This window comes from Ursus americanus, chromosome 20 (genome assembly GCF_024610735.1).
Source record: "Ursus americanus isolate L20-20 chromosome 20, mUrsAme1.1.p, whole genome shotgun sequence".
Lineage (NCBI taxonomy): Eukaryota > Metazoa > Chordata > Mammalia > Carnivora > Ursidae > Ursus > Ursus americanus.
In genome coordinates this window covers 42,540,298-42,565,866 of record NC_142146.1, presented here as the reverse complement: position 1 = coordinate 42,565,866, position 25,569 = coordinate 42,540,298, and the positions used below count along the sequence as shown (strand labels likewise).

General features: G+C 37.3%; 1 protein-coding gene across 1 annotated transcript in view; it reads left to right on the top strand.

Annotated features, from left to right (window-relative positions):
• Window positions 1-25,171, top strand: part of ZIC4 (Zic family zinc finger 4) — a 99,144-nt gene extending 73,973 nt beyond the window's left edge. Inside the window, exon 7 of the mRNA XM_087870327.1 lies at window positions 25,044-25,171. Within this exon, the coding sequence (XP_087726453.1) occupies window positions 25,044-25,171 (128 nt within the window). The remainder of the gene's footprint in view (window positions 1-25,043) is intronic.
• The last annotated feature ends 398 nt before the right edge of the window (window positions 25,172-25,569 follow it).

The following is a 25,569-nucleotide window of genomic DNA, read 5'->3' as shown; positions in this document are numbered from 1 at the left end:
GATGCCCAGTAGGATACAATGATATGTTTCTATCATCAATGTGATAGACATAAATGACCTGAAGAGCAAGATCAATCATAAAATATGGTAAATAACTAGGAAGTGATGAGGTTTTAGTGTTACCTTTGTTTTTCAGATAATTCATTTGGATAATTTAAATATATTTAAGATAATTTATATTTTAAAGTATGTTAATTTTTTTAAAAGATTTTGTTTTTTAAGTAATCTCTACACCCAACATGGGGCTTGAACTCACAACCCCAGGATCAAATGTTGCATGCTGCACTGAGCCAGCCAGATGCCTGTAAAATGTAACTTACTTTTTAATAATGGTTATGTTTAACAACTGACTCATAAAATTCCTGAAGATTAAACATTAAAAAAATTAATATAACCATTATAAGCAGAAATTAAAAATTTCTCAAGACAATAGATTTAAAGACATTATTTTTCCAATGGGTTGAACACAATTTATATACATAAACATGTATATGTTTATTGTTGTGTATGTATATTAAGTAATAATAATTAATTCTATTATAATTAATATAATGTATTAACATTAAGATAATGTAGTGATGACTACAAGGTGAAGTGTTAAAGTATGAGGGCAGATCCGTAGCTCTGTTACAACTGTAGATAGTAGGGAAGGTATCTTGGAAGAGGTGGAACTTACTTGGGAACCTGAGAAATGGGTAATCAAACCCAGACACCGGTCTCATATATAGAGGAAGGGAGAGCATGGTAAGCAACAAAAATGAGCTGAATAAACACAAAATCCAGAAGTTTGTACCAGTTCTTTTCTTCAGGTGTCAGTGGTACAATCCCCCCCAGATCTAGTTTGAGGGTGTTGGGATTTTGCTACTGTCTGCTCACAGGAGCCTGAATTCTAGTCTGCTGGGGTGCAGCCTCCCCATCCTTCCTCTGATCTGTTCCCTCAAGCTCTTCCGCTTCTTGATTCTTGAACATCTTTTCTTTTCCCTCACATTGCCTTTCTTCCCCCGGTGAAAGTTGGTCCACTGCTGCCCCTTCCAGTTCTGTTGGTCAACAAACACTAACTGCTACAGCGTCAGCAAAAGGCTAATTGATTTCTCATTGGTCTGTTTAACAACCAGTTTTCTTTAACTCTGTACTGTAGTCGAGTTCAGAGGTGAAGCCAGAGGGAACGCTACACTTCTGTGTGAGTGCACTTTCACACAAAAGGGAAGACATTTTCACAGAATGTAGATAACGCAAGCCTTCACGAAATGACCCATCACCCAAGAGAGGAAAAAGGAGAGTCCTGATTCTTAGGAAGAAAGGTTAAGGGTTGTGGTCTCTCAGCACTCCATGCAGGGTTTATCACCCAGTGGAAGAAGGGTGTGTGTGTCAGGCATCCTTGCTCAACCAGGTCCTTGGTCAACTGGCCAGAGAAGCACAATAGTGTCTTAATACTCATCTTTCAGTTTATCATAATTTCATGTTTCTCTTATTATTTTTACTAAGTATTGTTTACTTTTAAACCAAGTAGTGCCCTATGATTACATTTCTTTTATTATATAACTTCCCCCCCCCCCTGGAGTTAATAATTATCTTACTTTTTTATTTTTAAAAATAATTTAATTAATTTAAAAAAAAGATTTTAATTAATTAATTATTTGTTCATTTATTTGAGAGAGAGAGAGTGCAAGCAGAGGGAGTAGCTGAGAGAGAGGGACAAGCAGACTCCGTGCTGAGTGTGGGGCTGGAGTTGGGGTGTGATCCCACAACCCTAAAATCATGACCTGAGCCAAAATCAAGAGTTGAACACTTAACTGATGAGCTATCTAGGCACCCCATATTTTACTTTTTTATTTGCTTAATTTCTTAGCACTTCCAGCCAAGTCTTCCCATGCTGTACAAAAGCTCTGTAAAATGCTTCCCATTAAGTAACTTCTCTTTTCTGTTTGGGTTATCCGTTTTTGAATTTCAGAATTACCTCAATCTTGATTCATAGCCCCATTTTGGTAGAACACATCTCCGTTAGCTTCTTGAGTAAAGGTCCAAAGGAATAAATATATTTAGAAATTTGCATGTGTGAAAATGCTTTTATTCTATTCTCATTCTTTGTCATTATTTAGACTGGATATAGGACTCTGGTTGGAAATCTTTTGATACTGTACATACCCTAAATTGTGACTTTTATTTTTTGGAAAACTTATTGAAATCTTAATATTATTACTCATATAACATTTAACGATGTGCAACTTATTATTTTTAAATTTATTTATTAGGTAATGCAGTGAAAAGCACCTCAAATTCAGTATGTCCAAAATAGAACTCCTGGGGCGCCTGGGTGGCTCAGATGGTTCAGCGTCTGCCTTCCGCTCAGGTCGTGATTTCCAGGTCCTGCGACCGACCGAGCCCCACATCAGTCTCCCAGCTCAGAGGGGAGTCTGCTTCTCCCTCTCCCTCTGCCTCTCCCCCTGCTTGTGCTCTCTCTGCCTCTCTCTCTCTCAAATGAATAAATAAAATCTTTTAAAATGTTGTTAAAAAACAAAAAACAAAATAGAACTCCTTCTTTGCTTCCTGCTCCACTCCTAGTTTTCTCATTCTCAATGAATGGTGCTACCATTTATCTAATTATACTTGTCGGAAACATAACCCACATACGCAATTTGTCATTAATTCTCCTCAGTGTTTCTTCTGATGTGTTTCTCCAATGCATACATCTCTCTTCCTCTTACCTGTAGCATATTATTCCCAGACACCTTTCCATGTCACTCCCCAACCCAAATTTCCTGATTTTTTTAAATATACACTCTTGTCCTTTTTTATTCTGTTCTCTTCACTGCACCTAGATAGATCCTTTGGAAATCCATATCTGGTAATGTCAAATTCCTATTTAAAATTAGCCTTCAGTGCATTCCCAGTAATCAAATTTGTTCTGATGAATCAAGACCAAGACGTTGAGCAAAGCTTACCAGACCTTGTGTGACCTATAGCTCTAGTTTCATTTCGTAACACAATTCCATGCCATAATTCCATTGTTTCAGTTCCCTTACCTTAACATTTCCCAATCAGCCACAGGGTCTTTGCACATGTTCTGTTGTAGGGAACACTCCTTAACCTTCTCCTCCTCTTCCCCTACTTAATCTCTAAATCTTAGTTCTACTTTCACTTCCTCAGGACACCTTACCTAACCTCGTATTTAAAGTTTCCATAGGAAATTGTTTTCGTCATACATTACAATTGCAATTTTTGTATTCTTTGTGTCATTTTTAATATCTGGCTTCTTAATTACATTATAAGCTCCACAAAGATAAGGATCTTGCCTGTTTCATTCATCAGCGTATCCGTTGCATTTTACATATGCCAGACACGTAGTATGCTACGATTAAATATTTGTTGAACGAATGAATGCTTTTTCCCTTGCCATCTCTTCTCTTCCTTTCCTTTCCCTTCTCCGTCTTTGTTTGTTTGTTTCTTTTTCTTTCATTCCTGTTCTTTTTTGGGGAAGTGGCCATGAATGAGAAAACTGATTTTATTTGGATTAATCAAGAAAACAAGCCAGTCAAGAGCTATTAAGTAATTATTTAAAAATATTTTATTATAAATACAATGTAAATATTTTAAATAAAAATTATTTAAAAATCTCTTTGAGTTTCCAGTTAATAAAATGGTTATAATTACAGTAGACATTGTAATAAAAATGTCTACTTTTGAAGTATATTTATTTGGAAGTTTACAGTCCAAAGTATATTAGGTTCATTAAAAAAAAAAAAGAAGTTATGGGTATTATGATCTTTAACTTGGCAGCATTTCAAGATATTCCAGTTATTTTGCTTAAGGAGAGTAACTTCAGCAAGGAATGGTCCATTTATTCTATGAGATCGCTTCTTCCTATTTCCTAAAAAGATTTTTGTTCAGTTTAATTTAGAAAACCATCTGTTTAACTCATGATTTAATAAAGGCTGTTTGTATAGATGCATATAGGTAAACCTAAGTTTCCTACTTCAGAATTATAGATAGCAGAATGTCTTATGCTTGAAAATAATAATGGTAGTATTATTTTGTGTGTTTTCTTAAGGGACCATACTTAGAATTGAGAAGGCAAATTTTTTGTATTTCCACCCACATTTTTATTGATGATTATTTTATTCTTTCATCTTTATTTTTTTTTTTTAAAGATTTTATTTATTTATGTGACAGAGAGACAGCCAGCGAGAGAGGGAACACAGCAGGGGGAGTGGGAGAGGAAGAAGCAGGCTCCCAGCGGAGGAGCCCGATGTGGGACTCGATCCCCGTACGCCGGGATCACGCCCTGAGCCGAAGGCAGACGCCTTAACGACTGCGCTACCCAGGCGCCCCTATTCTTTCATCTTTAAAAACCTGATTTCCCTTCTATTGGATCATAGATTTCCAGATCAGAGTATGGATTGTGCTACGTCCCCGAAAGGCAAATTTGTGAGTTTTAGATAAATGTCACGTGTTTTTTGTTTAATTATCTCAAAATATAGAATACGGCAGGGGTGAATGACAGCTGCGTGAGGATGTATATATTCAAGAATCCTCTTGCTGGTTTTAGGCAGAGCTTGCTGTATGTAGTTCCAGTCTCTTTGTTTACCATGTGCAAAAGACTGGATCAACTTTCAAACACTTTATTATGGTTTAATGGGGGAATCATTAGTAGATGAGTTTAACAGACCCAAATGCTAGACACTCAGTGGTTTATTTTTCAAGATTAAAATAATGTCTGTTTCTAACCTTCAGTAGTTTAAAGCAAATTTGCATACAGCTGTATCCAGTTAAGTGCCTTTCAGACTTCTTGTTACATTAAGAATGTACAAGCATTAAGAGTGCTTGTAATACAATTGACTTTAGGCTGAATTTTACATTAATGGCCCCCTTTGTTATTTAGCTGGCATTAAAGGCTTAAGTACAAGAAAATCCATGTACAAAGCATATCATTTTTATTTTAATTTAAGCTCCCAAGAAATTTCGTGACTAAAACATCCGTTATGCCATTTGGAAAAAAATTTTTTTTTTTTCCCTAAAGCTCTTTGTAGCAAGAGACAAATGTTAGCAGAATCTTGAAATGCATTGTTACCTCAGGATTGCTGAGTGAATTGATAAAGACTACAGTGATACAAATTGGAACCACAATGGCCAGGGGACACAAAGCTGATGGGGTTTGGGCCTCTCTTAGGATGCTGTTAGGAAAAGGGCCATTAACACTGGCAAATAGGAAAAAGGGCTGTGAGTAGGATGCTAACAAGTACAGCAAGGGAGCCCGCGCAGGCTCTGCCAGAACAGGAAGTGGTTTCAACCAATCTCTAAGGGAAATCCTTTGGACAATCTTTCTTCACCAAACGCCTAGAAATTATGCTATTTATATGACATCTACTTGCTTATTAATATCTTTAATAGGAACTGTTCAATGTTAATAAAATCTCTATTTGTCTAGAAATGCTGGGATATCCTAGGTAAGTGAATTTTATGGTTCACTTTAATGTTACAACTCCGTAAAATACCCTAGTCTGCACTTGATTCTATTCATCAAAAATTAGGCCATTACTATGCACAAGGCATTGGCCAGGAGCTTTTCTCTCTTACTATGTGAGAAATGCATTGAATATAATTGTGCATTTCTTTGATGACCTGGGATCTTGTAGCGCCTCCTGTACTCTCCATTCTGAATATTTATTCTCATTGGAAATCAGTTCAGAAATGGAAGTCAAGTGAAGGATTCTGCACTGAATTCTATGACCACTCCGGAAATATATACCTTTGTGTTTGAAACTTTATTCCATTTTGGTTGCTGCTTTTTCTTAGAAGTAAAGTGCTAAGAAAAATTTGATTAATTGAGGAAACTGGATATTTTGATTAATTGAGGGAAGTTGAGTTTCAGATAATTGAGTGTTAATCACAAACTCATTCTTTCTATATGTCTTTGGTTATTCTTTAAAAGAGTGCTTGTGAGGTGAATCTACCTGATATAATATGTAAAGTGACTTTTCAATGCCTAATGAATGAAAGATGAGAAAGACTGAGGGGAAGAGACTGAGGTTTGTGATTCTCTCTGCTGGCTGGGATTGGTATACTACTGAACTCTACTGAACAGTAAATCCACTGGGTACAAATCCGAATATCTGAAGAAAACCAGAGAAAACATCTGATGGAACATATAAACATAGCCAGGACCTCCCAATAGTTGGGTGGAAAATAGCAACTTGGGAAGAAGGCTATACTCAGAGATTCTTGTGCTAGAAGTGTGGGAGGATGACACTTACCTTGGGAAATATTTCAGAAGGGCTGGATAGCAAGGCGTAACCACAAGAAACAAGGTAATCATTCACTCCCCATACTTAGAGATATCAGTATGGGTCTGGATCTGAGGAATAAGATAGAAACCAGTATCTGGACTTGCAAAGTTCCAAGATTGCAGAGAATGAACAGAAAAGGCATATGAATGAATTTGGTCAGTGGTGACTGTAGCAAATGGAGAGCTCACACTTGTCTATCTGATGAAGTGGTTATCTATTGTCTTCATGTGGAAAGGCAGACCCAGTATGGCTGGATCTTACAATTTTTAAGGAGATATCAACATTTTATCATCCTGAATTTTAAATGTTGTAATTAACGTACATTAGAAAACCAGAAAGTAGGTCAAAAAAATTAATGGGCCAGATCTACAAGTCTTCCATATTTATGCTATATTCTTAACATGACCTATGAGGCCCTTACTCTTCCTTGTCTCCCACTGTGCTACTCCTTCATCATTCCACACTAGCAGCACTTGCCTTTCTTAAGTTCTTCAAACGATTCTGCTTCAGCAGTGCTCTTCAATCATCCTTTTTGTTTGGTTGTTTCTTATTCATCCCTGAGATCTCAGCAAAAATGTCACCTCTCAGGAAAATTATTCCTAGCAAACCCTCAGTCGTATAAGATTTGGTAAGGATTCCTCTCTTAGGACTTTGGACTTTTTGTTTATTATACCCATACAGTTAGTATTTGTTATCTTGGGGGGCAGGCAGTGACAGAGTCGTTACTTGTTTCTTGTCTACTTCCCCACTGAACTATAAGCATCACAAGTTGGGGGTCTTGTCTGTTTTTTTGACTGCCGTTTCTCCAGAACTTACATAGTGCCTATATAGGACCTCAGAATATATTTGCTGAATGAATCAACGAACTGCCCCCTGGCACAGCAGAGCTAATACATTTTGTGGGGAAGGGCACATGAGATCTCTCCGTGGTCCTGAAAGCTATTTGTGACAAGGCATGGCCACTTGTCTGAAATATTTTAAGTGGGGGAATGTATGACTCTAGAACTGCCGAGGAAAAGGGAAAAAGATGACAGAAGAAAAAGCTAATAACAAGAAATAATATTTACCGAGACTCTTCAACAGGTATGGTTCTCTGCTTTATGCACATAATCATGTTAAATCCTCACAATAACCCAGTAACATAGATACTTTTTACCTCATTTTGTAGATGAGGTAACCAAGGCATAGAGAGATTAAACAGTTTTCAGATGTACCGATTCTCAGAAGTGACTGAGATGACATTCCAATAATAGTTTGTCGACTCCAAATTTCACTTCATTAACATAGAATGATAGGTCATGAAGGTTGATGGAACTTAAATGCTTCTTGTCCAAAGGGAGGATTAGTTTTCTAAACTCACATAAGGTGTGTGACAAGTGGGCCCATCACCCCAATGGCAGGGTTAAGAGGGCAACAAAGTTTGTGAATCAACCATGTTACATCGTATTTAGCAAACAATTGACAACACTTGCTTTTCCAGGAGTAAAGACAATAACTTCTTTGCAGTAAATAAGGAACATATTGCAATAACATTAGTTACTGAATACAAAGGATATTGTTCATTATCTTCAGAAGTCACATTTTTGACAAAGTTTAATCCTGAGAAGAAAAGATAACGATCAATTTCATGACTGTAGATTTTTCTTTAGATTGAAGAGCACCTAGAAATGTCTAAGGGGTATATTCTGTACCCTAACAATCTTAATTTTCTGAATTATTTCTCCAAATATCTTTATTCTGGAACTGGGGATATATTACTCATGAAGGATACTCACAGTACTAAACATTTATTTGTACTTGCAGTGTTTTTAAAGAGTGAACTGTTTAGCTGTGCCCAAGGGACTTCTTCGGTATGCTTATGAGTGTAGGTAAGGATGTGGCCTTGAACGAATGGGTTCAGGTGCGAGACCACTCAGGAAATCTCAGAGGGTAAGAAGAGAGAGAAAGGAACATGATGGTCCCCAATTTGAGTTCAAAGCGTGGCCCAGGAACTAACCCACGGACATAGGGGGGGATCCTACAGTGATAACCACAAATTCCAGTCATTGGAGGTGCAGAAGCAGGAGATAGATGTTTACGCCTAATGCCCAGGCTGTGTAGCATCACTGGGTTGTTCAGATGTTGTAGGTAAACATCCCTGCTGGCCATCCCCTTACGTATTCTTATTCCCCTTTGGAGACCTCCACCGCAATGCATCTTATCTTTACTCCCCTCCAGCTGCAATTTTATATACTGCAGAAGAATAGGCACTGACCACTGCAGGAAGTGGAAGAATCATAGAGTACATGGTGTACTTGATAATATCCAACTCTGTCAGAACACACTTAAATTTTTTTTTAAGTCTCTACTAATGAGGTAATAATAAGCTTCCTTCTTTTATTATACAATGAGGTTGTTCAGATTCATTTTTGAACATCTATTAAATTGTTCTTATTTCTTACTTGTTTTAGAATACACAAACCATTTAGCCCTCAAAGGATCAATAAAACAGCCACTAAACCTGTTGATATATTTAAAATTTCCAGAAATAACAGTTTGTGTCTCGTTAAGTACACATTTAATTCTGCAGCTTTTACTTAATTTCTTTCCTATGAAAAACAACAAAGATGTAAGCATTATAGACGGGATATTATGGTCTGGAAGTTGGCAATCTAACAAGTAATTATTAATTTCATGGCATAGAGGGTGAAGAATATAGTGTAATACCTTATGTTGCTTTCTGCTTCTTTCAACCTGTCCAATGTAATGAATATGGTATCCTTTTCAAGCAGATTGCTTTTCAAGAATAGGATTTGACTGGAAAATGAGATGTCATTTCAAAAGTTACCTTTCTAAAGATGGCATGTTCACAAATAGCTAGAGTGAAGTTAAGATAAGGATGGGGCTTTAGAAGTAACGTCATTACATCAACATGAAATGTTAGCTTTAGCAAAATAAAATTTGTCATCCTTCTGGGATTTAGACTTGCTATAAATAGAGACTGTTTAAAAGGTGTTATTTAGTAGTTTCCATTATGCAGCTGTCTATTTAAATCATTTAATTTTGGCATCTAATCCCACTCCTAGTCTCCATCAGAGACAAATAAGAAACCATATGTGAAGGCATCTGTGGAAATCTTCCTTTTATTTATGACAACATTAAAGTAAGACTCTGATGTCAGTTACTTAACAATAATAGACGTTCCTTTGCACCTATAGTGCTGGGTTACTTGGGCATATCCCTCGGTGGTATCTTATACCTACTGCTGTTTGCTTCATTATATGCAGACGCACAGCAGTGGAGACAGTAATAGTCTTTCTTAATTAAATAAAGCTAAATGTTAATTAGTCCAAAAAATTGATTTATTTTTAGTGCATGAAACTTTTCATACCGGGCCTTTTGCTTTTAAAGAACAGGTTGTAAGAACTTTATGTTTTCCCCCTTTATTTTTGGGTTTGTATTTGGAGTCTCGTGGTGGGCTCTAATCGTCATAGAGAAATTATAGGTCTACAGATGTTTTCAAGATGTTCCTCTGTCAGTAGCAGATTATCCCCTGTAGCAAAATCTCATTAAAGTGCAATTTACAGAGCTCTGCTGATGTTGCCATCAACCAAAATTAAAGGCATTAATTTTTCAAAGTTCACAGAAGTCCTTACATAAATGATGTAGCAGTTTGCAAGAACAATTTGCAGAAGTGTTATTTGCAGAATTAACCTACATTAACAGAACAAATGTTGTAAGGGTGGAAGAAAGGGCTGGGCAGTGAAATTGCAGCTGTTCCCATTTTATATTAGGTGCTTGATGTAAAGAAGTGTTGAAATGCAACAATGACTGCTTGCTGGGTGAAAAGTTGAGAAGGGAAAACAAGAATTTGAACGCCCTCGCTAAAGAGTTAAGTTTATAATAGAGTGATCACCAGTTGGGGACACCCAGTGAGACCTTAAATTCTACTTTGAAACATCTGTAGTCAATATCTTTTAAAATATTCTCATTTAGAGAATGAGTTTATGTAGCTCATGTTGTGAGTATTTCTCTCCAATAAACTGCCAAATGTTTGAGAATTTATTATGTGTACCTCAACATCCTAACGAAAAGTTATGTGCATAGTGGTGGTTGTGGCCCAAGATAGTAAGGTGTGACTTCCTCCTGGTAGAAGAAGTATACCTTTTTCTATCATTATTGTATTTCTTTTGCATGTGCCCATTTTTCTCTAACAAGATCTCGACTACTGAATTTCAAATATCATAGTGGAAACTTCAAAAGGATTAGAAATTTCAGAGATTAAAAAGAGAAAAAAAAAAGACTATCCTTTTGAATTAGTAACTATTTTGCTAACACATTCGCTTCAGAACAGAGGGTATAGTTCTTAAAACTCATTAATCTTTACAAGTCTTTTCCCTTTCATTACATTAGTTATTTCAGCCTGGATTTGAATCTCATTGTATAAATGAGAGGGCTCATCAATCACACCTGGTCTCAGCCATGCTTTCTCTGTAAGGCTTACGCTTTCCTGAGATCCCAAAGATGACCTCTCTTTATTTCAGGAAGTCTGGATGATGCTTGGTGGTTAAAGCAAACTGTTGGGATGTTATCTCTGCTGGTGCAAGGTTGGTTTTGACAAGTGGTGTCAATGGCAAACACAAACTTTCTGTCTAGTAGCCAGCCACTGAATGTGAATTTTTTTCCTAGTGAACAGGTATGCAGATCATACAATCACTCCACAAATGCTCTTACAGCCATATCAGTATTTGTGATTTGACTTGTTTCGTGCATGCCAGGCTCAACTTGCTTTGTCTCAATTTTTTGGGGGGGCATACCAGGTTTGATTACACAGGGTTTTTGTTTTTGTTTTTTTTCCTGTGAATATCAATAAGTTCATGGTGTTTTGTCAGGAAATTCACCTTTCGATGAGTTACTATGGTAAATGTGTCTTTAAGAAATCTTAAAAAAATATTCAATGAAAAGCACTATTATAAAATCTTAAAAATGTAATTGAACGGTGTGACAAATCAGAACACTGAGAGAAATTTGAAAAGGACACATTTGCTTTTGGTAGGTACAAAATTTAGGAATTTGCTAACAAGCTCTGGGAAAGTTTCCTATCTGAGAATGACAGTTCCTCATGGGACCAGGTGGAATACATGTCCATTGGCCTTTCTGTTGAAGTTTGCAAAGAAGATATCAATTATGTTCCAGAATGATGGGGCCATCTGTCAACCAGGGGCTGATTTCAAATCACCAAATATTGGTAGGAACATTAAGCCTTGCTAATTTGCATAGGATCATTATCTCTAATACAAAAATACATTTGGGAAAAAGTGAGTATTCTCTGGTCCATTCACGTATGAAGATACCCACTTGGGTTCAGTGCAAACCCTATAATATTTACAGTGGGTAAAGTCTACAGATATTACTCATATCTGCCTTGACATAGTGAAGGCAGCGATTGTCACTTTATTATCTCTTAGGCAATAAATGTTAGAAACAAACACAGATGGACTATGAATTTGACTGAAAGCCCTAAGTCCTGGTTAAAAATATTCTTGAATTTCATTCTAATTTTTCCTTTGTTGTATGTCCCTTACATTGTTTCAATAATTTACAAATACATGGTAGATGATTTATTTTTTTGTAATATTGGTAAGATAAGTAATTTGCTCATTTAGATAAGGTTTTATACTTTGTTTAAGGTGACTAGCCTATGGAAATATTGACTGAATATTTATTTTCATTCATATTTGATAATAAATTTTCCTTACTCATACGGGACCTCATTTAAAGAAATAATTAACCAATAGTAATATTAAGAAATCTGACACAATAGTATATGCATATTTATATTTACACATCTAATGCATGATAATAATTATATAGCATCAGCACAACAGAATGAAAATTTTAGATACTAGCTTTATGAATGATTTGGGAAGAATTACACATAATAATAATTCATAAAACAAATGTCTTTTTAAATAGGATTTTATTTATTTATTTATTTATTTATTTGAGAGAGAGAGGGAGGAGCAGAGGGAGAGGGACAAGCAGACCCTGTGCTGAGTGCGGAGCCCCATCCTATGAACCTGAGATCATGACCTGAACCAAAATCAAGAGTTGGACACTTAGCCAACTAACCCAGCCAGGCACCCCAATAAATGTCTTTTATAAAAGTTCCAATTAACACAGAAAACATTGGAAAAAGACTTACACTTTTATTGAACAATATTGAACGTTATATTTGTAATATTACTAAACATTTATAACAGCTTTTGTGAAGAAAAAGTGTTTTTTGCATTTCATTTGTCAAAAGTGAATTCCACTTGAAATAACAGATTCTGGAGGCTCTATATTTAAGCAAAGGTCATTTGAGCTCAATCTAGACTCAACTCACAATTCCTGGCGTTAACTAATAATTTGGGCAGTTATTAATCCTTGCAAATGTGCGGTGTGCTCCACAGATTTTCCTCACGTGGGCAGCTTGCATAGTAACTCAGCAGCTTTGCTGCTGGTCTGATTTGGCCACACGTAACCTTGTTCCCTCTTACCTTGAGTTGATCTTTAACAAGCTTCTTTCCAGGCACTCAAATTCTTACCAGCTATTCTGTCCCCTACCCTCTTTAAAAGCTTCTTCTGTCCAGACTTTCTTCTTGAATATATTACTTTAAGGCAATGGACAAAGTAATGAAGGGGACTCAATATGTCTTTCTTTTGCCAAATCTGGTCAGAATCACACCAGAAAAATGGGTAAATCTGCTAGTCTCTATTCAGAGAACCTCAGGAAAAGCTTGTTTGTAAAGTTGATATCTGGAATGAATTAAACACATTCCTTATGTTTCATTTTGGTCGGAGGGTTCTTAATTTGGGTCAGAGAATTAATGATGGAAATACCCATCTAAATTCTTAAAATTAGAAAGCTGGTAAAGTTGGTTTTTAATAATATTGATTTCTCCTCCGACCCCTCACCCCCAACAACAAGTAATAGTTTATGGGCATAAGAGTAATTCCTTGATCTAATTGTAGGCCATAGTTTAGAAGATAGTTATTCTTCCTGTCAGTTAAATCAGTGAATGTTTGTGTCAGGCAAGTGCTACCAATGGTAATACCCAAAAGGGAATAAGGATCTTCTCTTTAGGGACAGGGGAACTGACATGCGTACAACCACAAATCAAGCAAAATCAAGAATACCTTCAAGAGAGGTGGAGCAAAATACTCTGGGAGCACAGAGGGGGACAGTCTCTGAGGCAAAGGGTGGTAAATGAGGTAGTGCTAGATGGGAGCACAGCATTTCGTCAGGAGGAAGATCGGGGTGGCAGGAGCTACAATAAAGAGGCATAAAAGTACATGATGACTTTTATAGGATTACAGGTAATAAAGTTTGAAATTAATTATTATAAAACCATGAGTACATATATATAATATAGTACATATATATAATATATTTTGAGGTGTTTAACCAACACTAAAATGCATTTTTCCTTCCCCAGATTCTTTCTCATTTTATTTTGTATGGGTATGCAAAATGATCAAGCATTCAAACCCTTTATGTTGTCAAAAATAACATTAATCAGCTAGTGCTCCCGAGTCTTTATAACTGTCCTTATTTCCTAGTTAGTGTTATCTATAAAAATTTTACTGATAAAGATTATGTTAGTCTTAATAATAAAATAATAACCATCAGTTATTTATCTTCTTCATACATTAGCATGCAGATATGTATGAGAAAGAAACAGAGAACAATTATTTTCTTGGACGTAGCAAAACTATTTTGTTATATGTTGGGAATAGTAAACATTAAATTGACTAATCTTAAAAAAGTGAGATCAATATGTCTTACAAATTTACTAGAAATTTGGACTTTTACAATTTTTAAACTCTTAAATACAGCAAAATTTAAGTTTGTATGATATTTTAAAAATCTCTGAAGAAAAAATAATCTATTGCAATAAAATTACCTAACATACAAAATTAAGCATGTTGTCACCTTGCATATATTTTAAAAACTAAATGTCACAGATGTAACATAACACTCAAGAGTGATGTATTTTGGGAACTATTTTTTTTTTTTTTAAGATTTTATTTATGTGACACCAAGAGAGCAAGTGAGTGAGCACAAGTAGTGGGGAGGGGCAGAGGGAGAGGGAGAAGCAGACCCCCACTGAGCAGGGAGCCTGACACGGGGCTCTACCCTAGGACCCTGAGATCACGACCTGAGCCGAAGGCAGATGCTTAACCAACTGAAACATACAGGCGCCCCAGAAACTATTAATATTTTTAAGAATACTCCAGGAAAACTTTTAGGACAAATCTCTTTTGAGATATGAAAGTTGTTTAAGGTGCTTTCTTGTATATATAAGCTTTCAAACAAGTAAATATTTTTACAGAAAACTCTTAGAATTGACAAATAGTGAAGACATAATTATACTATATGCTGGTCACTTCAGGTCGATCAACCTTCTTTCTATATGATGCTGACTAATAGAGACACCCCCCACCTTATTTCATAAGGTATTTTGAAATACAAACTTAGGAAGTTTTTCTGGTCATAATATACAAAAGCAAATGTTTCTCCAGTTAATTTAACTTTTAGATACTATGGAAAGCAGGCTCGGTAGTGATTAGCGATTTAATAACCATAGCTTGTTATAAAACAATAGTGAACTGTGCAGCCATTTTGTTGCTTCCTCTGGAAGCTGGAACAAAGTGGTCAGAGGGACTAAACATGTTTATACACAAATGCATAACGTTAGTAATTACAGTACGTTTTTGCTAGTTTTAAATTTAATTTTTCTTTTAATTTATTTCATCATATTAATGTGGACAAAAGTAAAAACGTATTAAGTAATGACAATAGAGGATATTTATCTGAAACATTGTGAGCAGACTGTAGTCAGAATGGTGAGGAGCTTGGGCTCTGGTGTTGGGCAGTTTGTGTTCAAACCCCGCTGTGTTTTTACTAGCTGTGTGACTAGGGGAACCCACTTACTGTAAATCTCAGTTTTCTGGGTTGCAAAATGGGTGTAATAATAGACCTTACCTCATAGGGATTGTATAATGATTAAGATGACACATGTAAAGAACTTAGCATGTTGTCTGGTGTTTGGTAAACATTCATATATGTTTAATTGATGTTGATATCAATAATATAATAAACAAAATTAATAATATTAATGGTAAAATAATATTAATAAAGTAATATGAAAAATAAAGCTAGTTTCTTTTTTTTTAAAGATTTTATTTATTTGACAAAGAGAGAGCACAAGTAGGGGGAGAAGCAGGCAGAGGGAGGAGCAGACTCCCCGCTGAGCAGGGAGCCCAATGCTAGACTCCATCCCAGCACCCTGGGATCATGACTTGAGCCACCCAGGCGTCCCAGAAAGCTAGTTTCAAAGTAGTGTAGAAGTCATTAAATAGACTGGGTCACATTCTTCTTGTAGATATTATAATCCTTGAAAACATGTATTATTTAATAAACACTTATGAGTTAAATATAATATCAGAATATAGTAAAAAGATTTAAAGCTTAGAAAAAATTATAACACAACGAAAATGGAAGTTTTATTAACACTAACATGTGTATTAAGATTGCCTTATCCATAAAAATTCTTTGCTTCCTGTAGGAGGTTCTTGTAAAACTGGAATTGGCCTATAGTAATCAGTATAGTGGGCTCTTCATTACCACAGAGGAAGCATTTCAGTCTTTAGACTGAACATGTAACAGCACCGGCTGCCATGAGTACAGAAGTGTAAAAAACAGGCACATGCCATTTCTAAAGAATAATCCATCTCTCTCTCTCTCTTTGTATCTGTATATCTAGATTTTAAAGAATATTTTTTTTTATTAATGTTTTTTTATTATATTATGTTAGTCACCATACAGTACATCCCTGGTTTCCGATGTAAAGCTCGAAGATTCATTAGTTGCGTATAACACCCAGTGCACCATGCGATACGTGCCCTCCTTACTACCCATCACCGGTCTATCCCGTTCCCCCACCCCCTCCCCTCTGAGGCCCTCAGTTTGTTTCTCATAGTCCATAGTCTCTCATGCTTCATTCCCCCTTCTGATTACCCCCCCTTTCTTTATCCCTTTCTTCCCCTACCGATCATCCTAGTTCTTATGTTCCATAGATGAGAGAAATCATATGATAGTTGTCTTTCTCTGCTTGACTTATTTCACTTAGCATTATCTCCTCCAGTGCCGTCCATGTTGCAGCAAATGTTGAGAACTCGTTCTTCCTGAAAGCTGAGTAATATTCCATTGTATATATGGACCACAACTTCTTAATCCAGTCATCTGTTGAAGGGCATTTCGGCTCCTTCCATGATTTAGCTATTGTGGGCAATGCTGCTATGAACATTGGGGTGCGTATGGCCCTTCTCTTCACTACGTCTGTATCTTTGGGGTAAACACCCAGTAGTGCAATGGCTGGATCATAGGGTAGCTCAATTTTTAACTTTTTAAGGGACCTCCACACTGTTTTCCAGAGTGGCTGTACCAACTTGCATTCCCACCAACAATGTAGGAGGGATCCCCTTTCTCCACATCCTCTCCAGCAATTGTTGTTTCTTGCCTAGATTTTAAAGAATATGTTGATCATATGTATGGAATATCTGGACATGTCTACTTATTTATATCATATATATAAAATATGATCCAGATACATATATTTATCTGGGTTTATATGTATATATCATAAAAGTATATATATATCTCATATATGTATATTTATATATACCTGAATCATAACTCTATATGGATCATATATCTATATATCTATATCTATTCTTTAAAATCCAGGTCTCGAGATATCTGGATCTCTCTCCAGGTATGATCCAGATGCATATCTACATCTGTATTTATTTCTATATGTATATAGATGTAGACCTAGATTAGATGTATGTATGTCTATAAATATAGATATCTATATCTATCTATATCTATCTATCTATCTATCTATCTATCTATCTATCTATCTATCGATGTAGATGGATACATAGATCTGGATCATATTGCTATAGATATCTATATATATATTCTTTAAAATCCATATAGATATATATTTTTACAGAATCAGGTAGTATGTGGGTGTGTGTATGTGTACACACACAGCTTTATTTCAGCCGTCCCCCCCTTCCCCCCCCCCCCACGCCAGTGTTGCTAATAGTAACTCTTCTGCCTAATGACCAATGCATGGCTTTTGTGAACTACGCTTTCATGCAGCTGGGGTGAGTGGCCAGGCAGAATGAACTTAAGGAATGTTTCACGCTTCTTCCACTTTGTGCTTTTCCCCCTTTCTCCACTTCCGTTGCCTCTTTTTTGCTTTCCTCCTATTCTTCCATTTGAGCCACTCATTTTTTTGGTGAGGGAGGGTTCAACTTTGCATGTTTCCTGCTTCCAATCATCGTGACCTGTTGTACTAGAAAGTAAATTGTTAGGAGGTTAGCGCACTACATAACAAACCTCTTGATTCACCTCTGCTCACTCCCTTCCAGAATCGTATGGAATGAGAAATTGGTCGGTAACAGTCTTGCCAGCACTCTGCGTAGTATGACTATTGTGTAGAAGTAACAATAGAACCCCACTGAGCGCGTGACTCTCTGTGCCTGGTATCATGCTAAACACTTTATAGCATTCTGTCATTTTATGCCCATAAGTCCATATGATAGGTAGTCTGTCCTTTTTACAAATGAGAAATCTGAGGTTTTATAGAAGTTGAAAGCTTAGTGGTGGTGTTGGAAGGGGCACTCAAATTTGAACCCATGCTAACTCCAAAGTCTGCGTCTATAACCACTAGGCTTGTTGCCTCAATTTTGTTTTATTTAAAAATCTGTGTTTTTCCTACATAATAACTATGGTATCAGCATAGGTGAAATATGGAACTTTAGCTTATGAGAAACAGATGTTTGAGGTACATGACCAAATGGTGACTGGAAGACTCATTTCCCCCCACATTTTTCTTCAGTGAGCTATCACTTGGGAGGGGGAAAAAAAAGCTTTTTCTCTTTGTTTCACTTGAGAACATTGTAAAGATTTAAAAGACAGAATATGTTTGTGACAAAGGATTTATGATAGAGAAGGCAACTGGTTTTCAGAAAATTTAGGTTACAAATTAATAATAATAATAACGATCCAGTGCCTTTCCTCTGAACAGACTCAGACGATTTATAAAATGTGAAGGTGAACATAATTTTACTCTCACCCCAATCAGAGAGATCAGACTAAGCGACTGTGTGAGCTTGCTGGAGCCATGCTCTCTACACAGCCCTGGAATATTTGGGAGCTTTGTGTTGCCTGTGTCAAAACCGATTTAATAATTAATCACTTAGGTAATACAAAAATCTAGGTTCCTGTTCTGCATTGAGAAACGAATTGAATAAATAACAATAACATTTCTTAAATTTTCATTTATTTGGTCTCTATAGAAATTAAAATGTACTGTTCTATTTATTAGAGAGCTATAGAACCACATGTATATACTAGCTTAATTTGAATTAATATGGATGCAATAATATACACATGCATTCGAGTGAAGAAATTTTTATTACTGGAATAAATCTGTTAGCTTTTAGACAAAAAGAGTTTTGTTTTGAGAACTGTTTGAATTTCTTCCCTGCACTTTCTAGCCTGACTGGTGCCTGTGAATATAAATAATGACTAATTACTGTGAAATCCTGTTCAAATGATAGGATTTCTGGGAAAAGAATTACCAGATTATTTTACATATCCTCGCTATTTGTAAATTGTTGTGTGTGAGCCCCCCAGAGGAATGATATATTTACTTGGTAATTTATTATAAAAATTTGGACAAGGTTTTATTCTTAATCTTGGAGATGACCTCTAGGTCTATCTTGGCTTTTGCCTCATGTTAGGATGTGTATATATGAACTTCTTAGAGGACCATGGGAATCCATAATCCCACCCTGAGGTAGAGAAAGTCTTGACGCCGCATCTGCATGCAGGTGACTCCAGGCCACACAGCAATTCCCAGGGATCTCAAGGTGGCACAGAAGAAGGCCAAATTATATTCATGTGCCTTCTCTTTACACTTATGTCCTTTCCTATTCATGGCACACACTCTCAGCTCTTGAAATCTTTTCTGTAGATAGGATTTATGGAAACACTTGTGTACAGGCAGAATCCTAATTCAATTCTGAGGGTTCTCTACCCCTTCAAGAGGCTAAGTTAGCTTTCCTTGTAGCTGCCAAAACAATATTTGCAGTTTCACCATTCCTGAGTTATATACTCATGTACCGATAAGAAGCAGCAGGTGAGCTGGAGAAAAACAGAAGCCTGGACTTCAGATTTAAATTCTAGTTTTGTCTATGTTCTTAACTAGCCCTAGCCTGGTGACCTTGAGCAAGTCATTGAACTCGGTTCAGTGATGTCTTCGTTTTCCTTCTGTTAGAACAAATAGAATTTCAGAGCTAGAAGAAATCTTGGATTAGAACAAGGGTACTAGACTCATAGGTGACCTATGAAAGGGGCCTGATGTCACATAATAGAATGTGATGAGGACTGCGATCCACTGGAGATACAATGCCCAACCTAGCAGAGGTAGTGGCTCATAGCTAATTGCTGTCATGTGGGACTCTGCCCAAGTTTGGCTGACTTTTATGTGTATTGCACTTACGTTATATATATTTATATATTTAGGTAGGCTACACGCCCAATGTGGGGCTTGAACTCATGACCCTGAGATCGAGTTGCATGCTCTACTGACTGAGACAGCCAGGCATCCCTGACCTTTATGTTTTTTAAGAGAAGACTATAAGTCCTCTGATTTCTAAGCGCTCATAAATATTTGGAAAAAACCCCCATAGCACAAGTCTGCTGGGGAGATTTGGTGTGCAGGTAGTCCGTTAGCCCAAATAGGGCACCTAGGGAGTCCCCACAGCTGCTTCAGCAGCAGTATGAGTCCTTGCAGTGCTCACGAGGTGGGTGCTCGGTAGAGAGGACTCTGTGGCTGTGGAAAGGGCTGCCGAGGACATATATGATTTTCTTCGTCTACTTTGGGGGAGCTTTGAATATTGAATCATGTTTTGGATTTTGATTCGTTGTGTTAGCAGACAAGAAATTTCTAGGACCATTTTTTTTCCTAATGAAATTCTGTGTAGCTCTTTCTGATTTAGCAACACATTCAACAATGAACCAACAGCAAGGACAGTGTGCCGGATGAGTGGTGCACAAATCTTCCCATTGCAAGAATGGCATTGCAAAGAGGACTGTCTCAGTAGCAGGCACCTGCAGAATGACACCCCTGTAAATTAGCTGGGAAAAAGGACTTTGAAAAATCAATCTAAAGCTATTTCAGTGCGGGCCTTCAGAAAATAAAAGTGAGAGGGCTGAAAATCTCTGTCTTACATGCAAAGAGGCCATACGGCAGTGTCTTGAAAAGTTCTGCTCTGGAATTTCAACTCCTCCCAGCCTGTCTCTTCATCAGTAAAATGGACATTACAATAGCAGTTTTATTTTTCATTTTTTAAAAAATTTTATTTACTTATTTGTCAGAGAGAGAGAGAGAGAGCACAAGCAGGAGGAGAGGCAGGCAGAGGGAGAAGCAGACTTCCCACTAAGCATAGAGCCCAATGTGGGACTCGAACCCAGGACCTTGGGATCATGACCTGAGCCAAAGGCAGACACTTAGCTGACTGAGCCAACCAGGCATCCTACAATAGCAGTTTTAATAGCTCCCCTACCAGAGTGGTGAGGCTATGATAAGTGAGACAGTGCATGAAAAGTGCCCACGGCAAGAGCATGGAAGAAATGTCAGCTCTTCGTACCTGCGCCTCACCCATCTCTGAGTAGACTGAGCTCTGCTTGTACAGCCTGAGGTAACATTAAGACGGCATTTGCTTTGTGCAGCTTCCTCAAAAATATATGTTGAAAGATAGACATATCTACACATGATGACTATATACTGATTAATATCTATCACGATTAGCGAATTAGCAAACTGGGCTTCTGTTAACGTTTTCTACCTAGTGCTCTGTTGGTTTAAGGTGAGGATTGTTTTCAGTATTCTCTGTTTGCTCATCAAAATAGTGTTGATTAAGTTTTTATTTTAAATTAGATTATATATAAACTATATGTAAGTTAATGTATATTAAATTACTAAATGTTAAAAATTAATGTTATAAGGGCCCATGATTAGTAGAGCAAAGGTCAGTTAAATAGTGAAACCATTAGGTTCAAAACTTAAATGTCAGCAGAAGCAAAATCTTTTAGTTTGGGACAATTATTTGGCTCATTGACTTTTGCTGTGACATGTGTGTCATTGTATACACACACACACAAACACACACACACACAAGGTAGGGCCTTATTATTGTTATTTACCCTTCACTACAACTTGCATAGTGAAAAATAAAGCCAATAAAGTAGTCGCTCTGCTTCTCAATTACCAAAACGTAAAAAACATGATCAAACATACGTACAAACCATGCTATTTGTTTTAGAAGAGCAAACGAGGACTATTCTTATCATGGACGATGCGGCGGCATTGTTAATTTTAACCTTCAGAAATGTAGTAGTCACACTGAAGTATTTAATATGATATATTAAAGTCAGGTGCTATAAATGCTATTGACTCCAATTTTGAATTTTGAAGAGTCTGAATAGCCCATTATGAATGCAAATACTATAGAGTAGCTCATAAACAACTTTTAGTGGGTCTTGCAAATGTGGGTTCTTTACTTCTTTTTTTTTTTTTTAAAGATTTTATTTATTTAGTTGACAGAGAGAGAGAGAGAGAGCCTGTGAGAGAGGGAACACAAGCAGGGCGAGTGGGAGAGGAGGAAGCAGGCTCATAGCAGAGGAGCCTGATGTGGGGCTCGATCCCATAACGCCGGGATCACGCCCTGAGCCGAAGGCAGACGCCCAACCGCTGTGCCACCCAGGCGCCCTGGGTTCATTACTTCTGAATTAGACTTACATTAAGACTTTAGACTACAGTCCAGTTGGTGATCAACTTTTCATGATAAAAACTACATCTATCCTTTGTACAGCACAAAAAGTAAACAATAACTCAGGTTTTTCTGTTAGTTGATTTATTTTTTGTTTTAAAATAAGTAGTTCTTAAGCGAAGTTCGAACTTAACTGAGTACGAAGCAGATACATCACGTGCCATTTTAACTCCTCCGATTTTTGTGTAAGAGTTAAAGGCTTTACCACAACTCAGTGCTCCTCTTCTTGACTATCTTGCTGTAAATTTAGTGGGTACTCCTTCCACTCTGTTATTATGCAAGTTTATCCATTTTTGAAATAGCAATAAATACAAGGCAATTATTTGCTGGGCATAATTTAATTTATATTTCACATTTTGTAATTTTTCCATCAACTACATCTTTCCACTAAAATAGTTTACAGTTCACGAGAACGGTAAAATTAGAGAAAGGACTATATGAACTGTATTTGAGCCCCCATTTATTTTACATACAGGGATAAAGTAAGTTGTATTTGACAAATGAGATTGGCTTGGAAATTGGGTCCTTTGGAAATGTTAGCCACTGTTTTAGATTGCTGATTTATGTTAAAAAGGGAATAAGGCCATGTTTATAATGGAATATTTTGAGAACTTGATCTTTACTGTAAACTAATTTTAGTGTCACCTATAAAATATGATTATCAATACATTTTTGCTTTTGCTGCAGTCTCCATGAATGTAGGCACCATGTTGGCGTCTTTACCACAGCCCAACCAGCCATGCCTGCTTTCTTCCCTCCCTCGGCAGCCTCATTGCCTGCCCTACCTACACTCTGGCCACAATGACCTTCTTCAGCTCCTGAAACCCAACTTTGTTTCTTTCTGTCTCAGAGCTGTAGCTAACTCTTCCTCATCCTAGTCAGATCCTAGTGTAAGATTAATTTTCCCTCTCACGTGGCTCTCATCGTAATTGTCTGCTTTCCTTGTAGGAACGTGAGCATAGTGGAGAATGGCTACGTCCTGCTATGGGTGTAGTCTCCTGCTGCATGTAGCACAAGACGGTATATACCTGTTGAATGAATGAATGAAGCCCCTAGCATTTAGCACAATGAATGCTTGGAAGATCATATGCCAAATAAATTGTTATTTAGTGAATATATTGTGTCCAAATTTTTTCCAGCTCTAAAACTCAAGCTCTTTTATATAATGTGTACTCACATACAAATGTAATTATATACTTACACCCTCACTCTGAAATCTTAGAGGACATAGTTTTTTTTTTTTTAAGATTTATTTATTTATTTTGAAGGGGGGAGGGGAAAAGGGAGAGAATCTCAAGCAGACTCTTCTGTGAACATGGGGTCGGACACAGGACTCAGTCCCAGGACCCTGAGATTGTGACCTGAGCCAAAATCGAGAGAGAGTCAGACGCTTACCGACTAAGGCACCCAGGCACCTCTAGAGGAGGTGGTTAAATGGTCAGGTGCAAATGCTGTATTTGCCATTTGCTAGCTGCATGGATTTGAGCAAGTTACTTAAACTTTTAAAGTCTTCTGTAAGATGGAGATAATAATGTTCTACTTCTAGTGTTGTGGGGTCAAAGTGGAATAAGGTATACACAGCTTACGGGGGATAAATACTAAATAAATGTTAGCATTTTTGGTTTTGCATTAGGATATCTAATACCAATTAGAGTGGCTGCAATATCAGGTAGTCGTTGTGGCCAGATTTACTTCTTCTGTGGTGTTAGACTTTCTTCAGAAATGGCATTTTTTGTATCTCTTCATAAAGCATATGTAGAAAGACCTCATGAAGGTGTCGAAAGGGAAGCTGGAGACGATGCTTCATGACCCCAGTTACTAAGCAGTTGTGTGACATTAGCAGAGTAATAGAACCCTTCTTGGTTTTCTAGTTGGCTTTAAAAAATGCTTAAACAAAATAAAGCCACGATGGAAATTTTATGATTGCAACTCAAATGCATGAATCATTACCGGAAGGCTCAGCCTCGTTAAGACTTTAAGTCCTATGGGTGTAATGACAGGCTTGCTTTTGTCAGTTGGGGGCAGAGAGAAGACACGCGGGGGTTGGCTATAACACAACCAATATTTTACCCAGTGAGATATGGATTAAATAAAGCCTGTGGCAACCTGAAGTCTAAAACACACCTTGTCAGATACATGTTTTTCATATAGCCAAAGCTCATCGTATGGATAGAAATTTGAATAGAATCCAGTAATGAACTGGTCACACCAGCAGTGTCTCTTTCCCTCTCTTTCTTGACTTACAAATAGCCTCATTTTTAGAAAACGCTCTTAAGTACTGAGGACATTTTTGATATAACCTAATGCCGTTCTCAACGATGGCTGCTTGCTCCCACATAACAGGAAATGGCCCTCTCGGCCATTCTGTTTCCTTTTTGTTGTGTGAATGTGGATAGGTATAAATGGTGAACAATGGCACATTTAGCCTAGAAGCGAAGGGAGATGTTCACAACCAGAAGTGGCATTCGATACAGAAGGGGGGGGGTGTACCCACACAAATAAGCACAGGAAGGCAACTAATGAATAAAACATCTTTTTAGAAGTGCAGGAAAGTCAGTTGTACCATGTTAAAACTGTTGCCAGGCAACATATCTTTTCACAATCAACTCTTGTGAGTCAGATAACTCATGGAGACACTGAATTGGCACATGTAACTGCTCTCAGGCAACTTCTGCAGGGTGGAGAATGCTCACAATCCTTTGCTCAACATCAGCAAGGCATCTCTTCTTGTAACAACTTCTTCTTTGAGCCACACCATTTGTTTTTGTCTCTTCATGGGAATTCCCAGTCTTTATGTCTGAATTCCTCTTTATCTCGCAGGCGGCCAGGATGAACACGCAGATCGGGAGCACATTCTTCACGGTCTAGGGCCGGGAGAATGCAGGCATCCCACCTTAGGCGTGGAATGTGCAACTTCTGCAGAGGAGTTTGGAAATACGAATAGCTAGAGCTAGGAGAAATCCACGCTGGTGCAAGAGAACGCTGAAACAAAACAAGTTCCTTTAGGAAATCGGTGCAATGATAGAAAGAAAAACCCCCCAGACTTGGCTATCAGGAAGCACACTGGACACATCAGGAATAGTGATTGTCTTTTTGAGGATGGAATGAGCCGACCTCAGGACCACCCACCCTTGTATTAGCAGAGTAGACTGAAAAAGCAGATTTCTGAACGGTAACTTGCTGTCTGATATTCCTGGCAGAAATACAAAAACATACTTCCATCTCAAATTTACGGCACCATAATGTATTCCCTTTAAGCTTTCCAGATCGTTCCCATTGCCAAATGTGACCAAAGCATAATCACAGCAACTAAACAAATTAAATGTTCGGTTAAAGACAAGCTCCC